We start from the raw sequence: 27,524 nt of genomic DNA, 5'->3' as shown, positions 1-27,524 counted from the left end.
AGATTAAGGAAGTGATCAGTGTACTCACCCCAAAGTGTCTTAGTCACCTCTGGGGCAAGCCGGGGCTCTGCTCATGTGAGGTGGTCATTGTTTGCTGTGTTCATATTTTTATTCATTTATTCATTTATTTATTTTGCGGTGCTGGAGATGGAACTCAGGGGCATTTTACTTCTGAGCTATACCCCAAGCCCTATTTTTTATTCTTTATTTCAAAACAGGGTCTCACTAAATTGAAGATGGCCTCACTAAGTAGCTGAGACTACTAGCCGCGAAACGAAATCCTCCAGTCTCAGCCTCCCAAATACTGGGATTACAAGTGTGCGTCACCACGCCTAACGTGTTGTGTTTAATTTTTTTTTTTTTGGTACTGAGGATGGAATCCAAAGGCATTCTACCTCCAAGCTACACCCCCTGCCCTATTTTTTATACTTTATTTTGAAACAAACAGGGTCTCCCTGAGTTGAAAAAGGCCTCACTAAGTAGTAACTGAGACTGTCCGCGATCCACTATCCTCCTGTCTCAGCTTCCTGAATGCTGGGATTACAAGGGTGCGCCACCATGCCCCACTTTTGTATTCAATTTTAAAATGAATTTTGGCTTGTCCTGCTCCCTCTGAGCGTATTTATGTTTCTGAAACCCTAGATGTCAGGAAGCGCTTTTTCATACACACGGGGAGCTGTCAAATTTTCTGGCTGCCCATGGTGGGGGAGGCAGCTGTTGTCATCGCTGCTGTCATTGTTGTTATTGTTATTGTTGTTTTGTCCTTGCCAGATTGTACAAGTGATAGATAGGAGAAAGTCAAAGAGAGAATTTAATTTATAATCGACTAGTTGTGCATTACCTGAAAATACCTTGCACTTATATGTAGCTGAAAATGAAAGACTTGAGTTTTATTTACGAGGGTACTGATGACGTATTTCTCCGTATCTGAAACTCATATAAAGCCATTGACGTACCAATGGCTTCCTTTTAAGGATACGTGTGTTCAGGAAGCTTCCCAAGTAAGTCAGGCCCCTGCCCTGCTATTCGTATGATAGACGGGACGGGAGGCCAGGAGGACAGGTGGGCCTTGGCCTTCCCAGGAGCAGGATGCTTTCTTGGCGGCTTTCACCTTGGTTCTTGGGAAACTGGCCTCTCTTGATGGACACCGTTTTCTCTTACCTACCTTTCTTATCGTAACCCAAAAAGTATAGCTTATTTTTTGCTTGTGAGCGCCCCAAGAGTTGTTTCAGGAAAGAAACAGCAACCTCCCCCCTTTGTCTTTCCTTCTTAGACTTAGGGACAGAGTTAGGCTCAGCCCCTTCGCCTGCTCCCCACATCTTCTGCTCGGAGGGAAAAGTCGGGAGGAGACCAAAGAGGCGTGTTAAACCATGAACGTGAGCTGAGCAAAGCACGACTTGCAGGAGAAAGAATGCGCTGTGGGCGCAGAAAGAGCTAATCTACTGGAGAAGACCAGGCAGGCTTCCAAGGAGAGGTGGCACTGGAGACGGGCCTCCAAGGGTTTCCGGAAACGCTCGGGAACCAGGTGGGGAGGGAGGCAGAGCCAAGCCGAGTCCGGGCATCCTGGGCCCTGCCTGGCAGTCAGGCCAGAGAGAGAGTTGGTACCAGAACTGCGTAAAATGTTGTACACAGGAGGTGTGAAGGTTATAATTTAGCCAGGCCACAGACACAGGCAAAGCTTTTGCGTAGAGGAGAGTTAAGGCTGTCTGGATTTTAGTTTCGGTGTGCATTTACTGTAAGCCAGGATAACTATTACCCCGGATTTCCCAAGCTTTGCTATGCATCAGAATCCTCAGGGTCAAAGGAAGACTTTTTAAGAAATCCTGACGCCTGAGTTGTATCCCAATTCAATCAGAATGTTCTGGAGCAGGATTCAGGTATTTTAGTACTTTCCTAAAGATTTCTAGCAACTTCCAGCATGCAGCAGAGATTGGAAACCATCCTTGTATCCCTTTAGCTCATCATTCTTAAACCTTTCTGATAGCCAGGGAAGACCACAAATTAATGTTCCCATTGGGTTCAGTAGGATGAACTCTCTGCAGTCTTTTGTTTGGATGGAGAATGGTAAGGATTCGTCCTGCAGAGATCCTTCCAGTCTGGCACCCCGGGCTTTCCTCCCAGGAAAATCTCCTGCGTGGTCCCCCACAGGAAATCTGCGCATTTCACTTAAGGCAGAGCTCCTGGCCCTCGCCCAGGCACCATCACACTCAACGCGAGTCAGTGTGGCAACAGGTGGAGGCGGAGTCTCCGCCGAGCAGGGTGACCTGTCACACTGGGCCCAGGTGGCATCCCGCGGGCTTTCGCCTGTCTAGACAGACTTGGACAGGCGGGCTTTCCTTGACGATATCTATCATGTGATGTATCTCTAGAGCTATCTATAGAGACTAAGAACGCCAAGACTTTTCTGCTATTTACAAAGGAAATCGATTTTTTTAATGCACCCATTCACAATTTCCATAACTTTCAAGCCCTCGAATAAGAGAGGAAATATTTCTATTATCTGGAAAATTTAATTATTGAGCAACCTTATTTTCTTATTTTCTGACATCACTAGATAAAGTGTTTTTTGGGGGTTTTTTTGTTTTGTTTTGTTTTAGTTTGTTTGTTTTTCAGTACTGGGAATGGAACCCAGGGGCATCCTACCTCTGAGGTACACCCCCAGCCCTAATTTTTATTCTTTATTTTTGAAACAGGGTCTCACTGAGTTGCATAGGGCCTCACTAAGTAGTAGCTGAGGCTGTCCTTGAACCTCAATCCTCCTGTTTCAGCCTCCTGAATGCTGGGATTACAAGCCTGTGTCACCACGCCCGGCTCTGACACCTCTAGATAAATAAGGATAATTAAAGTGCAACCAAAAATTATTCTCTCAAAGCCAGGCGTGGTGGCGCACGCTTGTAATCCCAGCATTTGGGAGGCTGAGACCGGAGGATTGAGCTTCGCGACCAGCCTCAGCTACTAGTGAGGCCCTCTGCAACTCAGTGAGACCTGTTTCAAAAGAAAGAATTTTTAAAAATAGGGCAGGGGGTGTAGTTTGGAGGTTGAATGGCGCTGGCTTCCATCCCCAGACCTGCAGAGAGAGAGAGAGAGGGAGAGAGAGAGAGAGAGAATTATTCTCTTGAAAGGAATAAAAATACATGGAGGTAGTTGGGCATCATGGTACATGCCTATAAGCCCAGTATTTGGGAGGCTGAGACAGGAGGATTACAGATTCAAGGCCAGCCTCAGCAACTTAGTGAGATTCTCAGCAACCTAACACGATGCTATTTCAAAAGAATTTAATGAAAAAAGGGCTGGGGTTGTAGCTCAGAGGTAAAATACCCCTGAGTTTAATCCCTAGTACCCACCCTCCCCCAAAAATAATAAATATGGCGGTAGTAGGTTAAAAGAATTGGAATTCTCAGATGCACCTGGTCATCTCTTCCCCACACTTGACTTCGCAACACCCAGAGCTTCAAACGAACTTCTCACAGCCCTAAGACTAGACTTGCAATGTGCACTTTCATATTTCCTCAGGGCTTCTAAAATAGAAGTACTCAGCCATATGACCCAGTCATTCCAGGATCTACCTGGTATCTACCGCAGAGAAGTTGAAACATGCCCGCACAGGACTCATGTGTGAACATCCGTAGCTGTATTACTCCTAATGTCCCCACCCCGCAGCAAAACCAGCTGAGGAGAGGCATCCAGATGTTCCTCAGCAGATGAATGGGCAAACCAGCTGGGACGCAATGGATCGCTATTTAGCAATAAAAAGGAATCAGTGTGAGACAGAAGATGTGAGTGAACCGCAAAAAAAAACATTAGGCTAGGTGAGAAAAAAAGAAAAAAGAAAGCCATGCACAAAAGGCTGCGTACAGCTGGGTGTGGTGGTGCCCAGCTCCGAGCCAGCCTCGGCAAGTTAGAATAGCTCCGTCTTAAGATAAAAAATAAAATAAGGGCTGGGGGTGAGGTGGTGGCGGCACAGCTCAGTGGTATAACACCCTGGCATATGGTTCTATTAGTATATAATTTTTAGGAAAAGCAAAAGACATCAGCTAGTGATAGCTGGGTGGGAGGGAGCGGAGATGGACTACCAACAGGAGCGAGGGTGCTTCTGGGAAATGTTCTGAAGTTGGGTCGTGAGGACACTGGGCAGCAGTCTCAATTTGCTGAAGTTCCTGGAACCGGACACTTACGATGGGTGGCAGCTTTGGTAGGTAAATTATACTTCATTAAAGACTCTTTTATGAATTTAGTCTTTTGGGAGTGTGTGTTATACTGGGGATTGAATCCAGACATAGTCTTCCTTCAAACTACTACTCCTCAGCCCGATTTTATTTCTTATTTGGAAACAGGGTCTCGCTAGGTTGAGGCAAGTCTCACTGCTTGCTGAGGTGGTCCTCGTACCTGCGATCCTCCTGTTTTAGTCTCCCAAGTACAGGGATTACAGGAGTGTCCACCATGCCTGTCTCAGTAAAGGCACTTAAAACAAGAAGACCCAACAAAGGGTTTTCAGAGTATCTTTGTGGTATCTCACCCCACCTGGGTATACATACCCGCCCAGGATAAGCTCCTGCGGGAACGGGGTGCAGCGTTGGACCCGGATGTGCAGATGGGCTGGGGGAAGCCTCTGTTCCGTGTATCAGTGGCGGATCTCTGTGCTCATGCCGGGCTCCGTGTGCTGGCTTCTGATGCCCTCTAGAGACAGCTGTCCAGAGGCAGCAGTTTCTCCTGGGAGAAATGGACCGGAAGTATCAGCTAAAACGTATTTGCAGATTTTTCTTTCACTCTGTCAGCAAGAGCCCGAAAGGGGGGAAATGTTCCTTCCTACTTCCATAGCCGGCAGACCTTGGGCTCAGCCCCATGTGTCAAGGCGCAGGACTTGCCTGTTCTTTGTGACTTTGTTCTGGGGGGGCTGTGACACTTCAGAGAGCAGAGCAGGTCATCGCACACCTTTGTGAGGTGAATCAAAGCTCACAGCGTCCTTTTATATCGAGTTCATCCGATTCTTCCAGCTGGCCTCCTGGCTAGAAGGGAGCAAGGAAGACAGATCCCTTTTGCAGTTGAGAAAGTCCAGCCTGGGAGAAGCCGAGCGGGCTGCCCAGGGCTGGTGCTTAGTAAGTGGTAGAGATGGGGCGCAGACCGGATCTTTAGATTCCCAGGGAAATGCTCCGAGCCCTGCAGCTATCGGGCCGAGCAGCTGCGCCTCCCTGAGCCCCCCCCCCTTGCCTTCCTGCAGTGGGGAGGTGCTAGTGCGAGGCAGGGTCAGCTCCAGATGGTGGCCACAAATAAGGTGTGTGCTGTGTGCTAGGTAACCACTGAGATTATCCATGCTGATGACAAACAGATGCCCCGGAGCAGACAGAACATCCACTCCAACCCACCCTGGCTGCTCTATGCATTGGCAATGGGACCCATCCAAGCAAAGAAACGTGTGTGTGTGTGTGTGTGTGTGTGTGTGTGTGTGTGTGTGTGTGTGTGTATTTGCCACATTAAGAAGATTGAGAGCCAGCTACACCTTGTGGCACACATTTGTCATCCCAGTATTTGGGAGACTGAGACAGGAGGATAGCAGTTCAAGGCCAGCCTCAGATACTTAGTGAGGCCTTCTGCAACTTAGTGAGACTTTGTTTCAAAGAAAGAAAGAAAGAAAAAAAAAATAGGTCTGTGGGTATAGCTCAGGGGTGGAATGTCCCTGGATTCCATCCCTAGTACAAGGAAGGAAAGGAAAGGAGAGATACCAATATCAATAAAACCTGGGCATCATAGAGCCTATGGGAAAGAAAGAAAAATAAGCAAGGACCTTAACTTTGAAAAACAGTCTAAAATGTAAAGACACTGAGCACAGGAACAATCTCGCAATTGTATTTATGGAGTCATTTCCTTACATAGTTATTTCCTTTAGGAAACAATGAAAATTTAAGTGCATTTGTACTTCAAAGATGTACAGGTAGGTCTCTGCCCTGGGTCTCCATTCTCACCTAACCAGGGAAGAAATTTCTGGGAGCACACCCCCAAACTGGGACCAGAGAAACAAAGGTATATTGAAAGGCAGCTCCTGAATGGCTTGATGATTATTTTATTTTATTTTTTATATTTATTTATTTATTTGCGGGTCTGGGGATGGAACCCAGGGGCATTCGACCTCCGAGCTACACCCCCTGCTCTAGTTTTCATTCTTTATTTTGAAACCGGGTCTCACTGAGTTGCAGAGGGTCTCACTAAGTAGATGAGGCTGTCCGCGAACCACGATCCTCCCGTCTCAGCCTCCCGAATTCTGGGATTGCAAGCGCACGCCACCACGCCCAGCTTGATGATGATTTTAAATAAAAACGAGGGTTTTGTTTTTATTTTTCTATAGCCTCCGCAGGCTCCATCATGCCTGAGTTTTATTGATACTGATATCCGGGCTCCGAGCCTTCTCAACACAGTTTTAAAAAAAAAATGTTTGTGTTTACTGTAAAAAAAGATAATGTTGCTTTGCGTAGCGATTAATCAAGTGCACAGAACTTGGGTAAGGCTGCCACTCACATGTCAGACTCCTGATTTATAATTCATGCTTCCTCCCGAGGGGAGAAGAATGTTTTGTCCTGAGGTATTTTCAGTGCTGTTCTATTTCCTGCTAGTAAAATTAGTTTACTAAAAGCAGCCTCATCCTGAATTGAGAGCAAAGTTTGACCTGATTAATTGGCCCTCACTTCTGGCCCAGAGGTTTCTTTACCAGGGTTTCTTGCAACAAGAAGAAATTTTGCCCCTGGAGGTAGCTCAGGAACCTGGGGCAGGCAGACCCTGGCTTAGGGATGAGCCTGCGGTCTCCCTCACAGCTGGACATATTTTGTAAGCAGGAACAGGCTTTTGACTTGGGAGGCCGAGGCCGGAACGTTACAGGCTTGAGGCCAGCCTCAGCAACTTAGCAATAGCCTGTTTCAAAATAAAAAACCAAATAGGCTGAGCGTGGTAGCGCATGCCTGTAACCCCAGTACTTGTAAGTCTAAAACAGGAGGTTTCAAAATAAAAAACCAAATAGGCTGAGCGTGGTAGCGCATGCCTGTAACCCCAATACTTGTGAGTCTAAAGCAGGAGGTTTGTAGGTCCGAAGCCAGCCTCAGCAACTCAGTGAAGCTCTCAAAAACTTAGTGAGACCCTGTTCTCAATAAGAAAAATGAAATCAGAGTGGGGGTGAGGCTCAGAGGTATAATGCCCCTGTGTCCAATCCCCTGTACCACACAAGTAATAATAATTATTATTATTATCATCATTATCATCATCCTCAAGGCCTGAGAGTATAGCACAGAATGTACCTGGGTTCAATCCCCAGTACAAAAAGGAAAAATAAAAGGTTTCTGATAAGACAACCCTATTTCCACCTCTGTACCCCTCCTTCAGTGTGTGACTGTTCTGAACGCCCCGGCCAGCAGCGCGTGTGTGGACGTGGTGGGCTCGGCCCTCAGGGGCGGCAGATCCAGCCGCGCAGTATCCCAGGACCCGCGGCCTCGTGTGCGGCACACATTCGTGCAGACAGTATCTTAGTTTCCTTTTCCGGGACATAGATGTATCAAGGACTGAAAAGGAAGGATTATTGGCTTGGAAGTTTTTTCCACTCGTTGGATGGCCGCGAACGCATCCGGTGGCCCCGAGACACATTTGCGAGGTGCCTGGCTTGGTTTCAGAGGTGCTGTCTCTGGACCTGCGTGCTGGCTCCCTGAGCCCCAGCAGGTGTGCACAGAGGACCCGGTGCGCCCCCTTGGCTCTGAGACTGCTCTGGACCCGGGGACCCTGGGAGCTCAGATATCACCATTTCCTGCTCCCTGTTTTCCTGAGAGGGAGCAGATGGTGCTACAAATAGTGCCCCGGCCTCACGGCGTCCCGGCCCTGGCTCCTTGCCTCCGAACTCCGTCCTGGGCTGAAGTCCCTGACAGTCTCCAGGAGGTGTTCGAGTCAGCCTGGCAGCACTGTAACTGTAACTTGTGCCTCGCTCTAGGCAAGGATCAGGCTGAGGATGGAGCGGTCAGTTAGAGGCCCTGGCTCGACCTGAGGAAGCCCCTCAGCAGGTGCAGAGAGGAGCCCGTTAGACCCAGTATCCAGGGCAGAAAAGGGCTTCGAAGCCCTTTTGTCCCGGTTGCTCTGCAGAGACGGGCAGGGCTCTTATTTTGCTTGTTGTGTTTTGTTGTGGTTATTGTTGTTGTTTTGATTGGTTTTGGTTTTTATTGTTGGGTCTATGAGCAGATCTTAGAAATAGCTCAAAAAGTGTCCCAGGTCCTGAGCTCTGAGGAAACCCCAGGAAGAAATTGAGCCTGGGAGTTGGTCTCGGCTCAGAGAACTTGGACTGTCAGCAAGGCATTGCCTCTGGCCCCAGGGAGCCAAGGAGAAGGGCGTCTCCAAGGGTCTTTCTGCAGACCCCCAGAGGTGGGCTTTTCCAAAACCAAGTAGCCAGAAGCAACTGTTTCCTTTGCTAACTAACCCCCTTTGGCCGATTGCTTGGAGGTGTGGGAGAGGCCATGTCTAGCCTTCTGGGCTCTAACTTCCAGCACCTCGCCTCTGTTAAACTAACAGTTCTCAGCCAGATGTGGTGGCACACACTTGTAACCCGGGTACTGGGGGGGCTGAAACAGGAGGATCACAGGTTCAAGGCCAGCCACAGCAAATAGACTCTCATCAACTTACTGAGACCCTGTTTCAAAAACAAAAAATAGAGCTGGGGTATAGCTCAGAGGTAGAATGCCCCTGGGTTCAATTTCTAGTTAAAAAAAAAAAAATAGCAATTCTTCAAACTTGTTCTCAGGATTGGCAGCCACGGTCACTTGGCACAAATTAGAAACACAAATTCTCAGCCCATCCCAGGCCTCTGCATCAGGAGCCTGGGTGCGGGGTCCTGTGCTGTGAAACGAGCCGTGTGCACACCTAGCTTGGAGATCGACTGTGTTGGACGAGTCCAGCTGCATAGATGGGGGCCTGGGACGGGGGGCAGCCTATCGGGGCCTCTCTCTTCCCCAGCCCTCCAGAAATCGACGTTTGGGCATCTCGGGAAAAGCGAGCGTGAGGAGGGAGCAGCCTGGCCTGGGCCTCTCCCTCCCCGAGTGGCTCTTATCCCTTCATGCGCTGCTTATTGAGCACAAGTAGGATTTACTCCCAAGGATAATGGGAGACTTTGCAGCAAACCTGTAAGCTGTTCCAGTTGAGTAGCGGAGCATGTCTGTGCTCCTGTGGACCGATCCCAAGCACATTGTACATACCTGGCTCTGAGAAGAACAACCAGAGGCATTTCTGGGGAAAGGTTTGAGCAGCTTTATAAAGTGTCGGCAATAGAGGTCGTCAAATTAGTTAGGGGCCCTATCGATTCCGGTGTGTTGTTTTTTGACTTGCGTTGCCGTCGTTAACGGCAGCTGTCTGCTGGTACGCAGAGTCAGTCAGTCTCTTATTGGTAAAGAAAATATGAAGACACACAGAACAAAGAGGACCTGTGTGGCGCGGGGCCGGCAGTGGACACGGGCTGGTGCATTCATGTCGATTTCTGCGTTTCCAGGAACTACTCCTTCTACGTCCTGGATAACCAGAACCTGCAGCAGCTGTGGGACTGGGACCACCGCAACCTGACCATCAAGTCGGGCAAGATGTACTTTGCATTCAACCCCAAGCTGTGTGTCTCCGAAATCTACCGCATGGAGGAAGTGACTGGGACGAAGGGACGCCAGAGTAAAGGGGACATAAACACCAGGAACAACGGGGAGAGGGCCTCCTGTGAGTCAGCGCCCGCTCCCATCCTTAGCACCTCGTGGCCACCCGAGTCGCCGCAGTCAGTCCCGGGCGGATTCCTCCCAGATTCCCCCGGACACCTTTTCCTGAACATCTGCCAGAGCGTATTCAATCTTTATATTTGGGGGGGGGTTATTTATTTATTTATTTTTGTGATTCTGGGAATTAAACCCAGAGGCATTCTACCTCCAAGCTATATCCCCAGCCCTATTTTTCTTCTTTATTTTGTAACAGGGCCCCACTTCACGGAGGAGAGTCTCACTAAATAGCTGAGGCTGGCTGAGAACCTGCAATCTTCCTGTCTCAGCCTCCCAAGTGCTGGTATTACAAGCACGCACCACCACGTCCAGCTGTATTCAACCTTTAGAAGCAGGTCCTTACCAGATTCTAAAGGGGCGATCGCGGCATACGCAGTTAAATATCTTCCTCTGCACAGGGACACAGATAGAGGATTTAATTGTCTTCCTCTGCACACTCCAGCCCTGTGGGCTGACCAGCTCTGCTACAACCTCCCTGGGCCTCAGGCCCCCAGCCTCACCCTCAGCCTCTGCCTGCTTCCCCTTCCAATACAGAGTGATGGAGGATGCCTCTATCCCTGAGTCCAAAATGCTTTTTAAAAATTTATTGTTAAGCCAAGCATGGTGGTACAGGCCTCTAATTCCTACTTGGGAGGCTGAGACAGAAGGATCGTAGGTTCGAGGACAGCCTTGAAGTAGTGAAACTCAACAACCTAATAAAAACCTGTTTCAAAACGAAAAGATCAAAAGGGTTAGAGTGTAGGTCATAGGTACAATGCCCCTGGGTTAAATCCCCAGAATCAAACAAATAATTTTTTTAAACAATGTAATGTTAAAAAACATTACATTAAAAACCTTGTTTGCCGGGCGTGGTGGAACATGCTTATAATCCCCGCTCTTGGGAGTCAGAGACAGGAGGATTGCGCAGGTTTGAAGCCAGCCGCTTGCTCTGGCTTAAGAGACCCTGTTTCCAAATAAAAATATAAAAATAGGTCTGGAAGTGTAGCCTAGAGGTAGAAGGGCTTCCAGGAACCCCAGTACCACCAAAAACAAAAACAAAAACAAAAAGAAACTTGTTCCGTGCCAGGTGTGGTGGCACACGCTTGTAATCCCAGCATTCAGGAGGCCGAGACCTGAAGGATCGCGGTTCGCAGACAGCCTCAGCTACTTAGTGAGGCCCTCTGCAACTCAGTGAGACCTGGTTTCAAAATAAAGAATAAAAAAAATAGGGCAGGGGGTGTAGCTCGGAGGTCAAATGCCCCTGAGTTCCATCCCCAGACCCACAAAAAAAAAAAAAAAAAAAAACTTGTTCCGGTGATAAGGTTTGAGTTCAAGGTCTTATAGACCTGGAGCTCAGCCTCTGTTAGACCAGCGGTTCTCTAGGTGTGGTCTGAGAATGCAGATATCACAGCATGTTTCTCCTTGAACCCTGTAGGGAAACTGCTTTTAAAAATGTGGTCAGCTTGGCTGAGGACAGTTACAAAAACTAATTGTTCCTGATTCTTTGGCTTTAAAGTTATCATCAAGGATAGTTTGTGCTGGTGTGTATACATTCTCTCTCTCTCTCTCTCTCTCTCTCTCTCTCTCTCTCTCTCTCTCTCTCTCTCTCTCTCACACACACACACACACACACACATACACACATACACACACACTCCCCCTGGGACATGAGTCTGTGAATGGCTTGGCCCTGGGCCTGGGCTTATCTGCAGATGTCAGGGTTGACCTGACGGCTCTCGGGAAGGCTCGTCCAGGGAGGAGCTATGCGCTAGAGGTTGAGAGCAGCTTTGCAGCCCACACCCCCGGCCTCCCCACCGAGCCCTTGACCACAGCACACGCCACGTATCAGAGCATTTTCAAAGGCGGCCGGCCTGACCTGTCAGGTCGTGACTACAGCAGCCATTTATTTCCCTTTGAAAACACAATGGGAGTTTTCTGTGTGAATAGCACTCCAGCAGGACCGGCACCGTTTTCCAGCTCTCGGCCAAGCACAGTCTGCCCTACAGACGTCTTAACGTCCTGCTGCCTTCGGTCCCCCGCTGCACCTCCTCAGTGCTCAGTAGGATTCAGGCAAACACAGGGGAATGGGCGGCTGGTCCAGAGCTTGGGGTCTCCTTGAAGGTAGCTCTGGTCAGTCCTCGCCCAGTTCTTCCTGCAATGGGTCTTGGGAAGGGTCACCTCCATAGAGCCCCCAGCGCTCCACCCGGTGCAGCTGCTCCGTCAACGCCTGGTGGATGTCAACGACTAGCTGGAAGCCTACAAGAAGTGCCAGTGCCCTTTGCGTTTCATACCCAGCTCAGACTGTGGCCCCGGGGCTCTCCTCCTGCCCTGAGATGCCATCTTCTCTAAGAGGATTTGGTCCGGCTTCAAGGGTTACTCCCACTTCACTAGGCCGCCCTGTCCGCTTCTTTCAGGTTAGGAAATGACCACAGGTCCACGTCCAGAGCACAAACCAGTGCCACTCATTGGACGGCGAAAAAGGCATGAGCCCCCAGGAGCTCACACTGTGACAGGCTTGGGGTTTTTAGTGGGAAATCAGAAGGCCACCTGCAAAGTCCAGAAAGGGAGTTAGTGTGGACAGCCAGCTCCAGGGGAGAGGGAAGTAGAGCCAGACAGGTGCTGGGCAGTGAGCTGTCACTCCTGGCTCATGCCTCGCTCTGTGTCCCAGGTAAGAGCGACATCCTGCGTTTCACCTCAACCACCACGTGGAAGAACAGGATCATCATTACCTGGCACCAGTACCGGCCCCCGGACTACAGGGACCTCATCAGCTTCACCGTCTACTACAAGGAGGCGTGAGTGTCTGGGCGGGAAGTCAGTGGGGTCCCCTTGGAGAACCAGGCCACGTGATTCACCCCATCTCCTTGACCCGTCCTCCGCGGGCACACGGCGTCCATGTTAGCTGGTGACGGCCACAAGCAGGAAAGCAGGAGCCTGAGGCTTGTCATCGTTCACAGATAATTAAGGATGTTTGAATTCATTCAATCCAAAGCGGAGAAGCTTTGCTTTTTAGAAAATTAGGTCAGTCCAAACTGTCATAGATTGCGATGGGGGGACTTGGTTGAATACCGCTTTGGTCTTCATGCTCATGAACCCCTTTTCCAGGAACACCCCGTAAGAGTGTGCCCCTAGATTGTCTTTTTCTGATCAGTCTGTCCACGGGCCCCCTCCCAATCTCTGCTCGAGACACAGGAGGGAGAATGGAGACATGCTGACCCCTGTGCATCCAGCTCTCATGACTTCTCCCAGAATGCATCGGGGGCTTTTCTTGTCCAATCAAATGGCACTTACCTACCCGGGCGACCGGGACTCACTCCTCCAGATAGCAGCAGCCCTGGATCCTCTTCTCCTGCCTTGGCCTCTTGTATCTGCTCAGTTATTCCCTGGCCCACGTCCCATTTCAATGCCTACGTCTTTTCCCCAAGTGCTTGGCTTCCCAAGAGCCAGAGGCACCAGGGGCAGCATCAGGGTCCTGGGAACTGTTGCAGCCAATGAGAAGTGGGGCACGCCCGTGTGAATGTCTGTTTCAGAAGCCGGTGACCGGCGGCCCTTTCCCCTCATAGCTTTTCATTTCATCTCCCCACCCAACTGTGCACCTGTGAGGAATACTCTGTTCTCTTTGTAAGTCCTACCAGTGCCTCCGCAGCGTCAGATGATAATTCCACTTTGGAGTAGATGCTAGTGTCTTAGACAGTCTGGAAGCTAACTATTTGAAGATACTTAAGCACCAAAATGGACTGTCAGCAATTTAGATTTTAGAAGCTGTTTTTCTTTTATGTAGGAAAGTCAGCTTCCTCCCAGTAATCCTTTATCAATATCTGATGTTTGCATTAAACAACTGTGCTTGGTTTTTCTTAATAGTGAAAAAATGCTGCCTTTTAGACGAGAGGAAAAGAGCATTTGCATGTCTTAAAGAGCAGCATTTTCAATCCCTATAAATACATACTGTGCTTTTCTGAAGCAGGGGATTCAGAGGGATAGTGCATAACTATGCTGAATCCAGAGTCCGCTTTGCGATTTTATTCTTCTATACAAATCGAATCCATTATCAGTTTTATTTGGATTTCCCAGTATAGAACGTGTGGCATGCTCAGACCCTGGGGAAGGTTCTTGCGAGCTTTGATGTCAGGGCCCTAAGACGTTATCTGCGCCCGGTTGATTATCTTTCAGACCCTTTAAAAATGTCACGGAGTACGACGGGCAGGATGCGTGTGGCTCCAACAGCTGGAACATGGTAGACGTGGACCTCCCTCCCAACAAGGATGTGGACCCCGGCATCTTGCTGCACGGGCTGAAGCCCTGGACTCAGTACGCAGTCTACGTCAAGGCCGTGACCCTCACCATGGTGGAAAACGACCACATCCATGGGGCCAAGAGTGAAATCTTGTACATTCGCACCAATGCTTCAGGTACCCGTACCGCAGACGCCCCCACTGCCTCTGCTGCCTTGAGAGCCCGCTGTCCGTGCAGAGACCAGGTGTAATTGTAGGGCTAGCAGTGAGACGTGTCTGCTGTCAGCCATAACTGCCTTGTGCCTTGGGCTCCTCTGGGCTCTTTTTTGGGCGTGGTGCCATTTTCAGTTGTCTGCCTGCCCTGTGAGGCACACGAGCCCAGGTCCTCCAGGGCGCTGGGATGGCTTCCTTGGAAGGCCTAACTAGGATTAGCTCTCTGTGGCTACCTTTCTTATTTATTTTGATGCTTTTGATTTTTATTTATTTTGATTTATTTGATGCTCTGGAAACAGAAACCATGCTGAGCTATGTGCCTCTTGACCTCCTGGGCTCACTGGCTTTCCATCTCTATTCTACACTGAGTGAGTGTTGTGGATATTTAAGGACTTTCTGATAAAATGTTCCTCCATCTCACCTAGTCTTTATGTTCTGAAGCACTTCATTTCTCAAATCCAGAACCTGGAAATTAAAAAAAGCAAATATCTTTGTGTATTTTTCTAGTGTATAAAGACTGGTTTAGAAGTAGGATAATACACTTTTTTGTGTGTTGGGGGGTGGTGCTGGGATGGCACCCAGGGGCATTCTACCTCTGGGCTACATATCCAGATTTATTTTATATTTTATTTGGAAACAGGGTGTCACTAAGTTGCTGAGAGCCCCACTAAGCTAATGAGGTTGGTTTCGAACCTACAGTTCTCCTGTGTCGGCCTCCCAAGTATTGGGATTCCAAGCATGTGCCACCACGCCCAGCTTGATAGACTTCACTTTTAAAGACACTGTTTGTCTTAGTTTCTTTGGGTCATTATTGCAAGAATCTCATAGCCTTGGTGCCTGATCAACAACAGAAACTTATTTTTCACCATTCTGTAGGTTGGGAAGTCCAAGATGAAGACACCTGAATATTTGGTGTCTGATGAGGGCCAACTCCCTGGTTCACAGAAAACCATTTTCTTACTGTGCCTTTATATAGTAGAAATAATAGGCAAGAGAGCATCTAAGCATCCTTTTTTTTTTAAAGTGGTAATTCCATTTCCCAGAGTTCCACCCTATGTATGACCTGATCACCTCCCAAGGTCCCCACCACCACCCCCACCTCCGAATACCTTCAGCATGGAAGTTAGGCCTTCCCCAGAGGAATTTGTGGGGAATTGGAGGGCACAAGTCATCGACAGCACTGATAAACATTTTTTGATAATAGCAGGGGTTTTACTCACCCATACACCTAGCACGAAGGGAGTTCAAATGGCAGAGAGGGTGAGAGATAGCAGATGGTGGAGAAAACCTTTGGGCCGTGCCCGTCTTTCTGCTCCTCTCCCCGTCCCCACTTCAGCGACCCCGGAGGTAGCCGCAGCCAGGTCGCTGATCGATACTTCATTTTGTTTATTTTGAGACGGTGTCCCTCTAAATGACCCAGGCTGCCCTTGGACTTGCAGTCCTCCTGCCTTGGCCTCCCAGGTAGCCGGAGTACAGTTGTGCACCCCTGAGCCTGACTACTATAGCGAATTCTCGGGAAGTTTCTTTCTCTAAAGATCGAAAGCCGAGCCCTGTCCAGGTTGAGCTCGCTCGCTGCATTTTGGCCCCTGTCCTTACAAGTGGTAAGGACGGACAATCACTTGGGCCTCCGCCTCGGCTTCATGCTGACACCTGTCAATTGTTGAAATGTCTAGCAATACACTGTTTGTTTTGGAAATATTATTTTTGGAAACCCTAAAGCGGCCAAGCATCAAAGGCTATATTTTCTCCAAAAAGCTAAGAATAGTAACCTTTTCCCAAAGGATCATTCTTGGAGGTGTTCAGATCCTTGTGCATATTAGATATTTTAGACCTGCTTCGCCCCTTTCGGATCCTATAAATGGCTCGGATGAGCTTCTTGCTTAAGTGGTAAACAGTGAAACTATCTCCTGCACCTTGGAAAACCATCAGAATCGGTGCTGTGTCTGTGAACACAGTGGGAACAAGGTTTCAGTGACCCCAAAATGCATTTTCCTGATTTCCATGATAGCTTTGGGTTTGGGTGTATCAAGGGCCTGGGACTCGATATTTCTTTTGCTGGTAGCGGAGTCCTTTGCTTACACCAGGGCTCACAGGCCTCTGCATCCGTAGGCTGCTTTTCATACTCCTGCCTCGTCACTCCAGGAAGCATGACTATAGGATCGGTGGGTTTCCACGCTCTCTGCATCTCGCCTTCCTCTGATCCTTATCACACTGATGCACACGCGCGCGCGCGCACACACACACACACACACACTCACACACACTCACACTCCCGTGCTCTCTAGCCCACATTCCCACATTGTATGCCCTTTTTTTTTTTTTTTTTTTTTTGGCTTGGCATTTTTATCAGGGATTCAAAACAATCTCAGATGAAATCGGATTCAGTCCATTTTCCCACTTGTTAAGCCCGCCAGAGCTGAAAGCTTCGGAGAATGGCAGTCGTAATAAACGAGAAGAAGCAGGCGTCAGAACGCCCGGGGATTTCCAGTGATGGGCTCTGGCCCGGGCTCTGCCCCCTCAGCCTTTTCTCTTTGCAACGCAGCAGTTTTCACTGAGATTGCCACGGAGGGGAATGTCGGCATTTAAATGAACACTCTTTTAAGAGCCGGCCCGGTTCGCACCGTGTTTCACCCGTGCACCTTGCCGTCAGTCTCCAGGTCAAACCTGCAGCTTCGGGGTGGCTGCCATCCGGGTGCCTGCGGCCTCCGCCCGGGGCCATCCCCCTGCTGAGACTTCTCTGTGTTTCTGTCTTTCTTTTCAGTTCCCTCCATCCCCCTGGATGTGCTTTCAGCATCAAACTCCTCTTCTCAGCTGATCGTGAAGTGGAACCCCCCGTCGCTGCCCAACGGGAACCTGAGCTACTACATCGTGCGGTGGCAGCGGCAGCCCCAGGACGGCTACCTGTACCGCCACAACTACTGCTCCAAAGGTGCGGGCAATGGCGGGAGGGCGGGAGGGCGGCGGCTTCGTGCCCCGGCCGAGCATCCAGGTGCCATGAGCCCTTCCCTGCATCAGAATCAGCGGCCTGGCCTTGTCTGTCTGTCTGTCTGTCTTTCTTTCTTTCTTTCTTTCTTTCTTTCTTTCTTTCTTTCTTTCTTTCTTTCTTTCTTTCTTTCTTTCTTTCTTTCTGGTACTAGGGATGGAACCCAGGGGCATTCTACCTCCAAGCTAGAATCCCAGTCCTTTTTTTTTGGGGCGGGGGGACCCAGGGACATTCTACCTCCAAGCAAAACCCTCTGCCCTATTTTTTTAATTCTTTACTTTGAAACAGGGGCTCACTGAGTGGCAGAGTGCCTCACTAAGTAGCTGAGGCTGTCCCTGAACCCGGATCCTCCTGTCTCGGTCTCCCCAGTGCTGGGATGGCAGGCGGGAGCTGCCGTGCCCAGCTTCCGGCTGCGTCTTGATTCAAGATCCTCACCATTTTTCTTTCCTTCTCCCTCCTCCTTGGCTTTCTCTCTGCCGAGAAGACAAAATCCCCATCAGAAAATACGCCGACGGCACCATTGACGTCGAGGAGGTGACAGCGAACCCCAGGGTGGAAGTGTGTGGCGGCGAGAAAGGGCCCTGCTGCGCCTGCCCCAAAACCGAGGCCGAGAAGCAGGCCGAGAAGGAGGAGGCCGAGTACCGCAAAGTCTTCGAGAACTTCCTGCACAACTCCATCTTTGTGCCCAGGTGCCTTTGCCATGGGAGAATCTCCCCTGGCTCAGCTGCTTCGGCCAGGCTTTCTCCACTAGGTAGCGCGGGGCATCACACAGGAGCCACAAAAAATGGCGTGAGGCTGGGAGCGGCGGCACATGCCTGTAATCCCAGTACTTGGGAGGCTGAGACAGGAGGATTGCAGGTTTGAGACCAGCCTCAGCAACTTAGCAAGACCCTGTTTCAAAAACAAAAAAATAAGAAAGGGCTGAGGGCGTAGCTTGGAGGTAGAGTGCCTCTGGGTTCGATCCCACACGCACACACGAAAAAAGATGGTGTTGGTGTTAGCTTGGCCAAGTGGAGCCCCTATAGCCACGGGTTGACCCTGCAGGGAAGGGGCCAGGGTACCTGTTTTCAGGCCCTGCTTATGTGACCCAGCCACACACCTGCTGTAGAGAGCAGGTGGGTCCCCTCCTAGAGACGGGGAAATGAGGCTCAGAGGGCTGGAACCAGCTGCCTCCCTCCCCAGCAGAGGAGGAAGGAAGGAAGAGGAAAGGAGAATTCAAGTCAGTCCAACTTCAAAACATTACCAGGTGCCGCAGGCGTCCTTACAAGTAGGTTTGGAAAACTGCAAAGCTGCATAGAAGACAGCATTTCGAAGTAACGGAGCCCCTGCCCCAGGGATTCTCCCTGCTCCTCTGCTCTAGCCGTGGTTTCTGTGAAGTGGGAACACAAGTAGAGGAAAATACATGTTCAGTAGCAGCACTATTCATAGTAGACAAAAGCCATCAACAACCCAGTGTCCATCAGCAGATGAAAGGACAAACATAATCGGCACGTCCATTCAATGGTATAGTATTCAGCCATAAAGAGGAAGCAATTCCGATCCATGGTACACCTACATGAATCCTGAAAACTCCATGCTAAACAAAGCCAGACATAGAAGGACGACTGCTGTATGATTCCTTGTATGTGAACTGTCTAGAATCAGCAAGTGCAGAGTAGATTTGATTTACTACAGGCTGGAAGTAGGGTTAAGAGGAAAGTGGGGAATTATTTTGTATTCGGTAGAGTTTTTGTTTGGAGCGATGAAAAAAAAATTTGTTTTTGTTTTGCTTTGGTGCTGGGGATTGAGCCCAGGGGCATTCTACTTCTAGCATACAAACCTAGCCCATTTCTTAAATTTGCAAATTGCTGAGAGCCTCACAAGGTTGCTGAGGTGGCCTTCGAGCCTGTGATCCTCCTGTCTCGGCCTCCCCAATACTAGGATTACAGGTGTGTGCCACCACTCCCGGCTATGATGGAAGTTTTTTTTTGCAAACAGCAGCAATGGTTGCACAACATTGTAAATGAAATTAATTACTACTAAATACTAAATCCCACATTTGAAATAGTTAAAATGGCAGAAGTTGATGTTACCGTTTTTTTTATTCTAACATATTACCAGAATGTAAACAAAATAGTTATTAAGGAAAAAAGCAACTGGAAGAGACATCAGCAGAGGAAGAAGAGTGGAAATGGAGTGCTGGCCCATAACTCCCTTTTTTCCTGAGATGATGTGTAGTGCGGGCTGGGTTCACAACAGCCCTCTACTCCCATGCATTGGCCCCAGGCCCTGCCCCGCCCTAGTGCCACCCTCTGCCTGTTGTCTTTTTTTTTTTTTTTTTTGAGGTACTGGGGATGAAATCCAGGGGCATTCTATTTCTGAGCTATACCTCAGCCCTCTTTTTTATTCTTTATTTTGAAACAGGGTCTCACTAAGCTGCAAAAGGCCTCACTAAGTAGTAGCTGAGGCTGTCCTCGAACCATGAGTCTCCTCAGCCTTCCAAATGCTGGGATTACAAGCGTGCGACACCACACCTGGCTGTACCATCTTCTTTTCTCCAGAGAGTCCCTGGAAGCCTGTGGCTGCCGCGTATTCCATAGTTATGGTCCTCTTAAAGGCTTTCTTAGGTTGCAACAACAAATGGATTTTAAAGTGATTTCTTTTTTTCTTTTTTTTTGAGTGGCTTTCTGGATACTTGCAAAATGGTCAAAGATAGCTGTCTAACTTTGAAGAATCAGTAAAGTATAGAATATAAAGACCTTTTAGAACTGGAGGCACTATTTCCTTTTAAGAATGAAAATCTGCCCTTCTTAGGATCTGTCTCTCCCTCCATTTCTCTCTCCATCTGTGTGTGTGTGTGTCTGTTCGTTCTCTCTCTCTCTCTCTCCTTCTCTTCTCTTCTCTTCTCTTCTCTTCTCTTCTCTTCTCTTCTCTCTCTCTCTCTCTCTCTCTGCCACCCTAGAGCTTTGAGTGCAAGTGCCGGCCGACCAGGACCCCCACCCCCGTTGGCAGCTCCTGTCTGGCAGGTGCCTTGGCCGTGGCCAGCGGCAGCCTGTGACCCAGCATGCACTGCTGTTTTCTCTTTTCTGGTATCTGTGTGTCCTGCGTGGTTCCTAGACTCTGAAAGCTTAAGGACTTGGACAGAGCTCAGAGATGTTTAAAAACTGGAACTTGGTGAGATTTGTCGTCCTCTCTGACATCCTAAATTAACTTAGATTCTGACCTTGGTGAGACCCTGTTGCAAAACAGAAAATAAAATAGGGCTGGGGGTGTAGCTCAGAGGTAGAATGCCCCTGGGCTTCATCTCCAGTAACACACACACACACACACACACACACACACACACACACTCACACTCACACACACGACTGTGTGTGCCTAGGCCCTACGTCCTCACACCAAGACACCATTCACCACGGACCCCACAGTGTCCATTCCACTGGGGCCAGGAGAGGCTCAGCTGGGGGCAGTTTCTGGTGCCACAGGACTGAGTATGGCATGCCCCAAGAGACTGGGCAAGAACCAACCTTCCTTCCATTCCTTTCCTTTTCTTTTTCTTCTTTATTATTGCAGACTAATCCCAGGGCCTCACACATGTGAGGCAAGCACTTTACCACTGAGCTACGTCCCCCAGCCCCAAGAAACAGTCTATTTGCCATCAAAGGCTCCCAGGGGTTTCCACTGATGTACTGTCCAAGCAACCATTATCAGTGTTTTTCCTGTTGTTACTATAATAAAATGCCTGAGGCTGCGTCACGTGGCAGAGCACTAGTGGGAGAAGGAGCCCACGGGATGGGCAGGAGGCAGAGAGAGGCTCTGGGGTTCGCCTTACTCTTGTACACAAACCAACTCTTGAAAACAGCTCACTTCTCACGACCAGCGTTAATCCGTTCTGAGAACAGAACCCCGGGGAATAATGGTCTTACAATAGGGACGTCCCCACCACCTCCCAATACCACCACACTGGAACCAAGCCTCCCAACAGAAGAACCTTGGCGGGCGACCCAGAAGAGCAAGGTTCTGCTAAGCGGCCCGTGGCTCTCTGTTGTAGTCATTAAGGCAGGAGCTTTATTTATCTTCAGATGCGGGACGCCAGATCAGGTGATGGAGGATAGGGAGCAGCGTTTGACTCGGGTGTTAATTAATGCACAGCGTTCACGCTGTTGGGGTCAGAATAAGTTTCCCCTGTGCCAGGTCCCGCATGATGAGGACGCCCAGCCATCCCCAGGGCAAGACTTCCTCTCGCCGCAAACAAGTCCTGCCTGCGATACTCTATAGGATGGACGTAGATATCATGTTTTGCCCACAGGGAGAGGTCACAGCTTAGGAGAACTTAGGTTTGTTTATCTGCCTTCTGCTAAGGCTTAAATCTAGAAGGTTCCTGAGAAGGGATGCCCAGATGGCAGCGTGACCACATCATCAAGTCGGCTTTCTTGTTTCAATTGCCCAGAAGTGATTTGGAGTTTTAGGAACAATTTCTTGGGGAAACTAAAACCAAGTAAGTCGGGTGGAGTTTCTTCTCCAGGGTCCATAGCGACCCTGGGTGTTTGAAGTAGAACAGAAGCTAGCATCTGTGAGCTGCTTCCTAAAGTTAGAATTTGACGCAAAATGTCTTTCGTTGGCTGCCATCTTTATTTCCCAGTCACATGGTTTTGTCCAGAGGAAACCCTGACGTGTTGAGAAGTACGAGGTTTTCAGCAGGAGGAGGTGGGATCATGGAGTGGGATGAGGAGCCGCGGCAGAGCTTCCTGTTGGTTTCACCGTTTGGAGTGTAGCTGTTGACTAGGAGGTGTGGGGCCATCTGCTTACCCCATCTCTTGCCTTCCTGCTAAAGTTCCGCGGTGCCTCCTCCGCCGATCCCTGGCGTGGCGTCAACAGTAACAGCTGTGCGGTCTCCAAAAGCGCTGTGTTTACAAATAAGTGAACGGTTGAGTGTACTTTGATGGCGTAATCCCCGCGCTTAGGGAGTGGGCTGGGGGAAGGGGCGGGCGGTATTACTCTGCAATGGTTCCAACCCCAGCAGCCTCTGACTTGTGGACACAAATGTGTGTGGGGTTGGTTTTGAAGCAAAGGCGGGAAATTTATAGGTAACGTGTTGAAAAAGAGCTCCCTAGCGGGGCGTGGTGGCGCACGCTTGTAATCCCTGCTCTTGGGAGGCTGAGACAGGAGGATCACAGAGGTTCGAAGCCAGCCTCAGCTGCTTAGTGAGGCTCTCAACAACTTAGTGAGACCATATGTCCAAATAAAAATATAAAAAACCGGTCTGGGAATACAGCCAGGAGGTAGAAAGTTTTTAGGTTCCACCCCCAGTACCACACACACACACACACACAAACACACACACAAAGCTCCCTAGCCACAAACATGGTCTCTTGTGTTCTTTCCTTCCCAGAAGGTAGGCTGTTGGTTGGCCGGAGGCTTGGTGGGCGTGTACAGTGCTGGCCTCGTGTCCGAACCCTTCCTCCCCTGCCTGCACTGTGAAAAGACCCACCTCTGACCGGGTGGTTTCTACCTTTTGGAATGAGCTTCCTGTGTTGCACACTTTCTCCCTTTGGTGGGGCCGCACAGAGAATTGACCTCGCTCCCCTCCACAGACAGAAGAGCCCCCTACCCTGAGCTTTCTCATGTCCTTGAGCTTAGTATTTATTTGTTTGCTTGCTTGCTTGCTTTTGTGGTACCGGGAATGGAACCCAGGGTCATTCTACCTTCGAGCTGCACCCCCAGCCCCATGTTTTATTGTTTTATTCTTTGTTTTTTTTGGGGGGGGGGTTTGGTGATACTGGGGTGGAACCCACGGGCTTTATACCTCCGGGCTATACTTCCAGACCTATTTTATATTTTATTTAGAAATAGGGTCTCACTAAATTGCTAAGAGCCTCACTAAGTAGCTGAGGCTGGCTTCGAACCTGTGCGATCCTCCTGTCTCAGCCTCCCAAGCGCGGGGATTACAAGCGTGCGCCACCACGCCCAGCTTATTCTTTGTTTTGAAACAGGGTCTCACTGAATTGCAAAGTAGTATCTGAGGCTGGCCGTGAACCTGGATCCTCCTGGCTCAGCCTCCCAAATCCTGGGATTATAAGCAGGTGCCACCATGCCCGGCTTGGTTTTTTGTTCTTTTATTTTTTTTTTTTTACAAGAAGACTATCATCTCATGTGCTCCCCGCCACCCTTCGCCCCTTCATGAGACCAGCAGCCAGCCAGTGGCCGCAGCCCCGGTCCCCCTTGTCCGGGGCTGGCCTGGGGCTGCCCTGCTGGATCCAGGCCCCTCTCTCGTGTGGCTTATTGTTCTTGGTTTCTGTACACGTGCGGAGCCTGTTACGGTTCTGGGGGAAACGCAAGAGTATATTTCTTCTCTTTCCACCAAAGCGACAATGGGAAGGCCACATTCTCCTCCGTCCCCTTGGGCGTCGAGGACCTTCCCTGGGGATTCCGAGCATCCTTCCTGTGGCTGTTCTGCCTCCTACTCAGAGCCATGATCCGGATCTCCCCCTGGTGGGCTGTCTCTGGGGAGCGCCCACTGCTGAGCGGGAGGCCAGGCCCGGGGCCAAGGACCCCCAGGAGTATGGTACACTCTGGGGGTGGCTACAAGAGGAGGCATCCATCAGTGGGAGCCCCTAGGAAGAGCCCTGGGGTGCAGACCCTTGCTTGCTGCTCTAATTGGGGCATCTTTATTTTATTTTAGAGGGAATCAAGAAGCCACCACTTGGAGGCTTTGAATCCCTTCTGGCCCATCTCTCTGGGGCCTGAGGAACACAACTCTCCTCTCCCCTCAAGCCCTAGTGAATCTTAGCGCAGCGGGTAGGCGTGAGCTCTTTCACGCGCACGCGCACAGCTCAAGGGCCGGGACCAGGTGGCTGTAGCTGGCGTTCTGATGAGACAGGACGCTGCCTGCCCGGGGCGGCGAGACAGTGTTTGCTTCCAGGTGTAATAGAGTGAGCGCTGTGGAAGCCAGCCGCATGCGTGCTGGTACTGAGGGTGCAGTAGAGAAAGCAGTCTGTATCGTATTTATCTGTTGTTACCAAAGGGACTGAGTGATTTCATCCTAAATTTAAGATTTTTTTCCTTTCTCATACGGTTACCCTAGTCAAGGAAAAGGCAAAAGAGCCCGCCACGATGGTGGATGTCTACCATCCCGGTACTTGGGAGGCTGAGACAGGAGGATCCCAGGTTTGAAACCAGCCTTGGCAACTGAGTGAGGCCCTCAGCTTGCTCTCAACTTATTGAGACCGTGTTTTAAAATAAAAATAAAATAAACTGGGAGTGTAGCTCAGAGGTCGAATGCCCCTGGGTTCCATCCCCAGTGCCAAGATAAATGAAAAGAAAGAACAAGAGACAAAAGCAAGCCGGGCGCGGTGGCGCACGCTTATAATCCCAGCATGCGGGAGGCCGAGACAAGAAGATCGCGGTTCATGGTCAGCCTCAGCTACTTAGTGAGGCCAAACCCAGCGAGACCCTGCTTCAAGATAAAGAATAATTATAGTAAGAAAAAGGGCTGGGGGCGTATCTCGAAGGTAGAAAGGTAGAATGCCCCTGGCTTCCATCCCCGATACTGGGGGGGGGGGGGGGGATAGAAACACATACAAGCCAAAGCTCTGTCTTCCTCGCAGACCTGAGAGGAAGCGGAGAGGCCTCACGCAGGTGGCCAACACCACCATGTCCAGCAGAAGCCGCAACACGACGGTGGCAGACACCTACAACATGTCGGACCCGGAGGAGCTGGAGACGGAGTACCCGTTCTTTGAGAGCAGAGTGGATAACAAGGAGAGGACGGTCATCTCCAACCTCCGGCCATTCACCCTGTACCGCATCGACATCCACAGCTGCAACCACGAGGCCGAGAAGCTGGGCTGCAGCGCCTCCAACTTCGTCTTTGCAAGAACCATGCCCGCAGGTATGGCGCGATCCAGCTGCCCCCGCCTCCCACTCCCCCGAAGCTCGGCGTTTTGCAGGCCTGGTATTTGATGCCCAGGTTGATGGCCTCATGTGGACTCGATCCTGCGCAGGAATGTGTGATCGGTAGTAGGCGGCGTGGTAGACCAGACTCCGGGTAGGAAGCGATGGAGAGCAGGGAGCCTCCCGCAGGCTGCCCTCTCCCCTGCGCGGCCACATTTGTGCTCTGTCAAATGAGCCCGCTCCCTCCCGAATTCTCACGGGTTCCGTAGAGTCCCGAGCTAGCTGCCTTGACGCAGAATGACCATCGGCCCACCAAAGCGACTCCTGGAGTCGCCTGTGGTCCTGCTTCTTGGGACTCATCTTGACCTCCTAAGTCCCTCACTGTCTGGTGCCCGGACAGCCATTCCTGTCTTTTTTTTTTTTTTTTTTTGCAGGTCTAGGGGTGGAACCCAGGGTTATGCGACCTTCGAGCTACACCCCAGCCCTATTTTTTATTCTTTATTTCGAAACAGGGTCTCACTAAATTGCAGAGGGCCTCACTAAGTAGCCGAGGCCATCCGCAAACCGTGATCCTCCAGTCTCAGCCTCCCAAATGCTGGGATTACAAGCGTGTGCCACCACGTCCAGCCCATTCCTGTCTTTGAAGCACTACCCAATCCTTATTCCTGCAGGAAACGGCAGATCATAGAGTATGAAGGTGGTTGGAGTCTGGGGAGGGGTCCCTCCTCTACATAGCGCCTGCACTGCGATGCAGCCTGCCTTGGGACAATCCTCAGCCTTCTGTACCTCGATTTCCCCAACCCTCCAAAGGGAAGCCTAGACCAGCTGCTCGGTGGCTCTGTGCCGTAGGCTCAGTACTCTGCAGTAGGAAGTAAGGTCAGCAGGAGCCGAAGGAGCCGATGACAGCTCGCGGGCTCCGGGCACCCGCTTCTAAGCCGCTGGCTCTGCGGCTGGCTCGCATAGAAATTGTAGTCACCGTGTGTGAACGTGGACTGCAGGGCCTTTGTGTCGCGGCTGCAACTGGGCAGCACCCTTTCCGGGCTGCTGTGTTTGATGAGTTTATTTTTGGAGAGTGAGAGCAGAGGAGAAGAAAATCACAGCGGCTGCCAGGGCCTTCGTCTCGCGCTTGGTCACAGGCCTTTCCGGCGGGGCGGGGCCGGATGCTCACGGCAGGTGGCCTAGCTCTAACCCTCTGTGCGTGAGAGGCCCACGGTCCTCGTGCTTGGGTTGGTGGGGAAGGGTGGGGGGATATCCGTAGGTCGGCCTCTCATTTGTCTCCCTCCCTGGACACCTGAATTTGACTTTGTCTCTTGTATAAATTATACAGAAGGAGCTGATGACATTCCTGGCCCCGTGACCTGGGAACCCAGACCTGAAAACTCCATATTTTTAAAGTGGCCCGAACCTGAGAACCCCAATGGGTTGATTCTAATGTATGAAATAAAATACGGATCACAAGTCGAGGTGAGCCCGGGCTGGGGTCCGGGGCCGTGTGTATTTCTGTCAGGGTTGGTAGCACGATCAAGCAGTAAGACCAGGAGACAGGAGGTGAGGGCCTGGGGATTCCAGCAGATCCACACTCTGTGAAGAGGACCCAAGTGTGCACGGAGTTGGGGTGCTTCTCAACCTCAGAAGACAATCGCCCGGCACAGCCTTTTTATTCTTCCGAAGTTCATTTGGGGTACAAATTTTTGATATGCTTTAAATGACTTAAATGACTGTTTTTCATTTGTTTGTTTTTTTGTTTGTTTTGTGGTACTGGGCATGGATCCCAGGGTCATTCTATCTCTGAGCTACCCCCCAGCCCTATTTTCTATGTTTTATTTTGAAATGGAGTCTCACTGAGTTGCAGAGGGCCTCACTAAGTAATTGAGGCTGTCCGTGAACTGAGATCCTCCTGTCTCAGCCTCCCGAATGCTGGGATTATAAGCATCGCCCATCATGCCCAGAGAACTACCTTTTAAGATCTGTTTCTTTCTTCCCTTTTCTTGACAACTGGGGTCATTTGTAGAGGGGAACGTCAGAGGTTGGCATCTGGAACCAGCAGTCTGACGAGTCGAGTCAGCAGGTGCCCGCCAGCTCCCATGTCTACAAGACATTGAGGCATTTTTGTTCCCCCAGGATCAGCGGGAATGTGTGTCCAGACAGGAATACAGGAAGTACGGAGGGGCCAGGCTTAACCGGCTAAACCCAGGGAACTACACGGCCCGGATTCAGGCGACCTCTCTCTCTGGGAATGGATCCTGGACAGATCCTGTCTTCTTCTACGTCCCAGCCAAAAGTAAGGCTGTTGGGGAGTGGGTGGCACGAACATTGGTTGGGGCTGGATCTAGGAATCCCGGGTTTCTGAGGCTCTCTCTGGTTTTCTGTTAAAATAGCCAGCTTTTCTAAAAGTCCTGCTAAGGAGCCAGTGCCTTGTCCAGGAGCTCAGCCTGGGACATGCTGGGCTTTGGGTCCCTATCGCATGTTACAGGC

At 50.3% G+C, this 27,524-nt stretch overlaps 1 protein-coding gene across 2 annotated transcripts in view; it reads left to right on the top strand.

Moving 5' to 3' along the window:
• Window positions 1-27,524, top strand: part of IGF1R (insulin like growth factor 1 receptor) — a gene marked incomplete at its 3' end in the record, with an annotated part of 296,941 nt that overhangs the window by 237,766 nt on the left and 31,651 nt on the right. For both annotated transcript variants that reach the window (XM_080692580.1, XM_080692579.1), the window contains exons 6-13: window positions 9,503-9,717; window positions 12,418-12,544; window positions 13,920-14,158; window positions 16,956-17,123; window positions 17,662-17,866; window positions 24,764-25,047; window positions 26,377-26,513; window positions 27,171-27,330. In XM_080692580.1, coding sequence (XP_080548706.1) covers window positions 9,503-9,717; window positions 12,418-12,544; window positions 13,920-14,158; window positions 16,956-17,123; window positions 17,662-17,866; window positions 24,764-25,047; window positions 26,377-26,513; window positions 27,171-27,330 — 1,535 coding nt within the window. The remainder of the gene's footprint in view (window positions 1-9,502; window positions 9,718-12,417; window positions 12,545-13,919; window positions 14,159-16,955; window positions 17,124-17,661; window positions 17,867-24,763; window positions 25,048-26,376; window positions 26,514-27,170; window positions 27,331-27,524) is intronic.

Source organism: Muscardinus avellanarius, assembly GCF_963383645.1.
Source record: "Muscardinus avellanarius genome assembly, chromosome: 3".
Lineage (NCBI taxonomy): Eukaryota > Metazoa > Chordata > Mammalia > Rodentia > Gliridae > Muscardinus > Muscardinus avellanarius.
The sequence above is the reverse complement of the archived record's forward strand: the minus strand, read 5'-3'. Positions and strand labels throughout refer to the sequence as shown.